Raw genomic sequence first — 3,060 nt, 5'->3', positions numbered from 1 at the left:
AAGGGGGGGGGGGGGCTACACCTGAAGGCTATCTCGCTTAATACTCTATAAAATTTTACCAAATTTCACACATATTATAACAAGCATAGTAAGGAGTCTTAAATCCGCAATCAAATCTGAGAAAAAAGTGTCGTTTCCATGGCTACGGGGCATTTTGGATTTTATAGACCTGTCTTACGTAATAAATAACTCACTTATACTTTGTAGAAATAGATTGGGTTTTGTTGGGGGGTTTTTGCATGCATGTTAGCAAACATTAGATCAACACATGTGTCGGTTGAATTTGTCCTGAACGGATTAGAAATTTTTTTCTGGTTGATATGATATGATTTATACATTCAATATTCGCAATCGAATATGCCCTACATTGAAACAATGCCCCTCTGCGTTACAGGCTTGGGACTGACTCATTTGAAGGTGAGGCTGCATTAGAAATGTTTTGATGAAGGCTGTATAACTTGGTAACAATCTTATACATACATATAATTTAAATGGCGATTAGAGACGTAGCAGGCAGTCCAGTGTAGCAAATGCGTTGGAGATAAATTTTCCGATCAATCGTTCCATCATCAAACTATTTCTTTGTTTGTTCTATCCAAGCTGTATTCTTTCCTTCTGATGCTGTCTCCCATCTCGCCGTGTTACCAGCCCTCTCATCTTGAACCCGCTCTCGGAAATGACATCATGCAGTCGGTCGACAGGTTCGAACACAGTGGAAAGTGCAGAGTAGAACATACTGTTCAGCTGCTTGTGAAAGGCTTTGCAGCCGGTTGTTGTTCTCTCTATGTTGAAGCCGCTGCTTGCCCAAACTGAGGGTGGAAATAATGAAGAGCTGTGCAAGTATGTCTTGAGAAGGTAATCAAGGTAGGGGTCGATTTTTCGTCGGCAGGAGCCTCTAGGGTAATGTCGAAGGCAAAACGTTCAAAAACATCCATGAAGTCCACGAATGGAAGTCCATAGGTCAATTTGAGAAAGCTGCCAATTTTTTATTCTCGGTCTTTGAATTCTGTAGCAAGTCCCAGTTGTTGGATTTTTCTCCACCAGGATTGCTTGAGAAGGAACAAACAGCCTCGCAGTGTTGCGTCTTCTAGAACTTCTCTTGCAGCGTCTTGGGCTTGTTTTTCCAAATCGAGAAGGATAGTTTTGTTGTCTAATGTGGCTCCGTTGACTTGTTCATACAAAGATTTGAAGCTAGACCACATCTTCTGGTACGCAGCCTTTGATTTGCCTGGCAGCAGGATAAAAGCAATAGGAAAGTAGTGCTTGTCTTTATAGCCAAATATGGTGTATATTAGGTAAAACTGTTTGGGAGAACTTTTGAAAGTGTCATCTCAAATAAAAACTGGACATCTTTTATGTACCCCACATATGTTGTACTGTACCTCCAGGCAAGTTCATGCTCCACATCAGTGTCTATAACTGTTGTTGAACGCTTGGGTTGTTTTCCAGATAGAGCCACTAGAGCCTCTTGTCGGGTTTTCGACAATGCTGGGAGGTTTTTCTGCGCTGCCGCCACATTGCTTTTCTAGCTTTGTTGATGCTCTGTTGTGATACATGGTCGGTTTCTATCTTTCCAACTTCTGTGATCAAAATCTTTCTCGGTTGTTCTGAAGGGTCGTCCTCAGCTTTACGTTTACATGCTTATCCGTGTCATGATTGTGATCTGTGGAGCCGTGCAGGATTTCATTCGTCTCCAAATTGGTTGTCAACTTGCCTGTGCAATCTTTCTTCACACACTGCCATATCTTAGTTAGTGCTGTCTTCTTCTTCAGCCGTTACATAAAGTTTTCAAACAAAATGGCTATTTTGCCTTAGCTGGTTTCTATAAACTTCAATGCCATGTTATCTGCTGTTTGCCTGCTCGTAAAAAATGCAACATAATTGAGACTGAAATCTCTTATACATACCTGTACACAATAGCATACACACTACTTGACTAAACTGCATGCAGAGAAAGAGATACTACTTGACTAAACTGCATGCAGAGAAAGATGTATATATATATATATATATATATATATATATATATATATATATATATATATATATATATATATATATATAACCTCCGACAACACAGAGAGAGAGAGAGAGAGAGAGAGAGAGAGAGAGAGAGGGGGGGAGAGAGGGGGGGGAGTTTGTTGTGAGGTTACGACTGTGAATGGATCAAATCATATTGGTGGGAAACCTTGTCAGAATAACACAAAAGCCCCATCTGTATTTGATGACTGTCTGTCTGTCTGTCTATCTGACAAAGGTCGCAACTCGTAACCGAGAGCTCTCATAAGTCTCTGGAAAATATCCAAACTCTGCTTAGGTTGAACTTGGAACCAAAGTTTTTCGGATTCAGAAACGTTTTTTTCTAGTGGTAAATATCATGTCATTGACCCACATCATGTCTTCAGAGTAGTATTTTATATGGACAATCCACAGTACCTGCCAGCCCTTTTTACAAGACCTGACGTACAGCGACGAACCTCTGCTGGAAGCAGAAGTGGAAGCGGACGACATCCTCATGATCTTCGCCACTTCTGGAAGTACCGGAAATTCCAAGCTCATACCTCGGACACATGCGCAGACATTTGCAATCGGTGAATCAGTGCAAAAAGCGGCCGCAATCATTTTAGACATTTCGTCTCAGGAAGTATGCTACCATAACGGACCATTAGGTACAAATTAAACGTTTTTCTGACTGACAAACTGCTTTAGAATGTGTGTATTTGTGGCATAACTGAGGCCTTACAACGAAACATCGTATTTTTGGTGAATAATTATCAGTTTTGATCTGTTGTTGTTTTTTTTTCAAGCAAATGTGGGCCCATACACATAACGTGTTTAAAACGCCTCAGTTGTTGACTCTCGGTGTATTTTATGCTCGATTCGACGCCCACTCGTTGTCTGATGTCTTTGTTTCTTCGTCTGCCTCTTTTCGTATTGTTTACGTTCTTTAAAGACATTTCATTCTGCATGCTGTTATCTTACTTAAACTCAAACCAATTAAATGTCTCTCTGTATATCCCCCCCCCCCTCTATGTTCTTTCTCACTACCTCTGTTTCCCC

The 3,060-nt window shown here is 40.8% G+C and overlaps 1 protein-coding gene across 1 annotated transcript in view; it reads left to right on the top strand.

Annotated features, from left to right (window-relative positions):
• LOC101849198 (2-succinylbenzoate--CoA ligase) overlaps nucleotides 1-3,060 on the top strand; it is a 29,277-nt gene that overhangs the window by 4,784 nt on the left and 21,433 nt on the right. The window contains exon 3 of the mRNA XM_005095994.3: nucleotides 2,434-2,591. Coding sequence (XP_005096051.1) covers nucleotides 2,434-2,591 — 158 coding nt within the window. The remainder of the gene's footprint in view (nucleotides 1-2,433; nucleotides 2,592-3,060) is intronic.

Source organism: Aplysia californica, unplaced genomic scaffold (assembly GCF_000002075.1).
Source record: "Aplysia californica isolate F4 #8 unplaced genomic scaffold, AplCal3.0 scaffold00118, whole genome shotgun sequence".
In the NCBI taxonomy this organism is placed as follows: domain Eukaryota; kingdom Metazoa; phylum Mollusca; class Gastropoda; order Aplysiida; family Aplysiidae; genus Aplysia; species Aplysia californica.
This window is presented reverse-complemented; position numbering and strand designations above follow the sequence as displayed.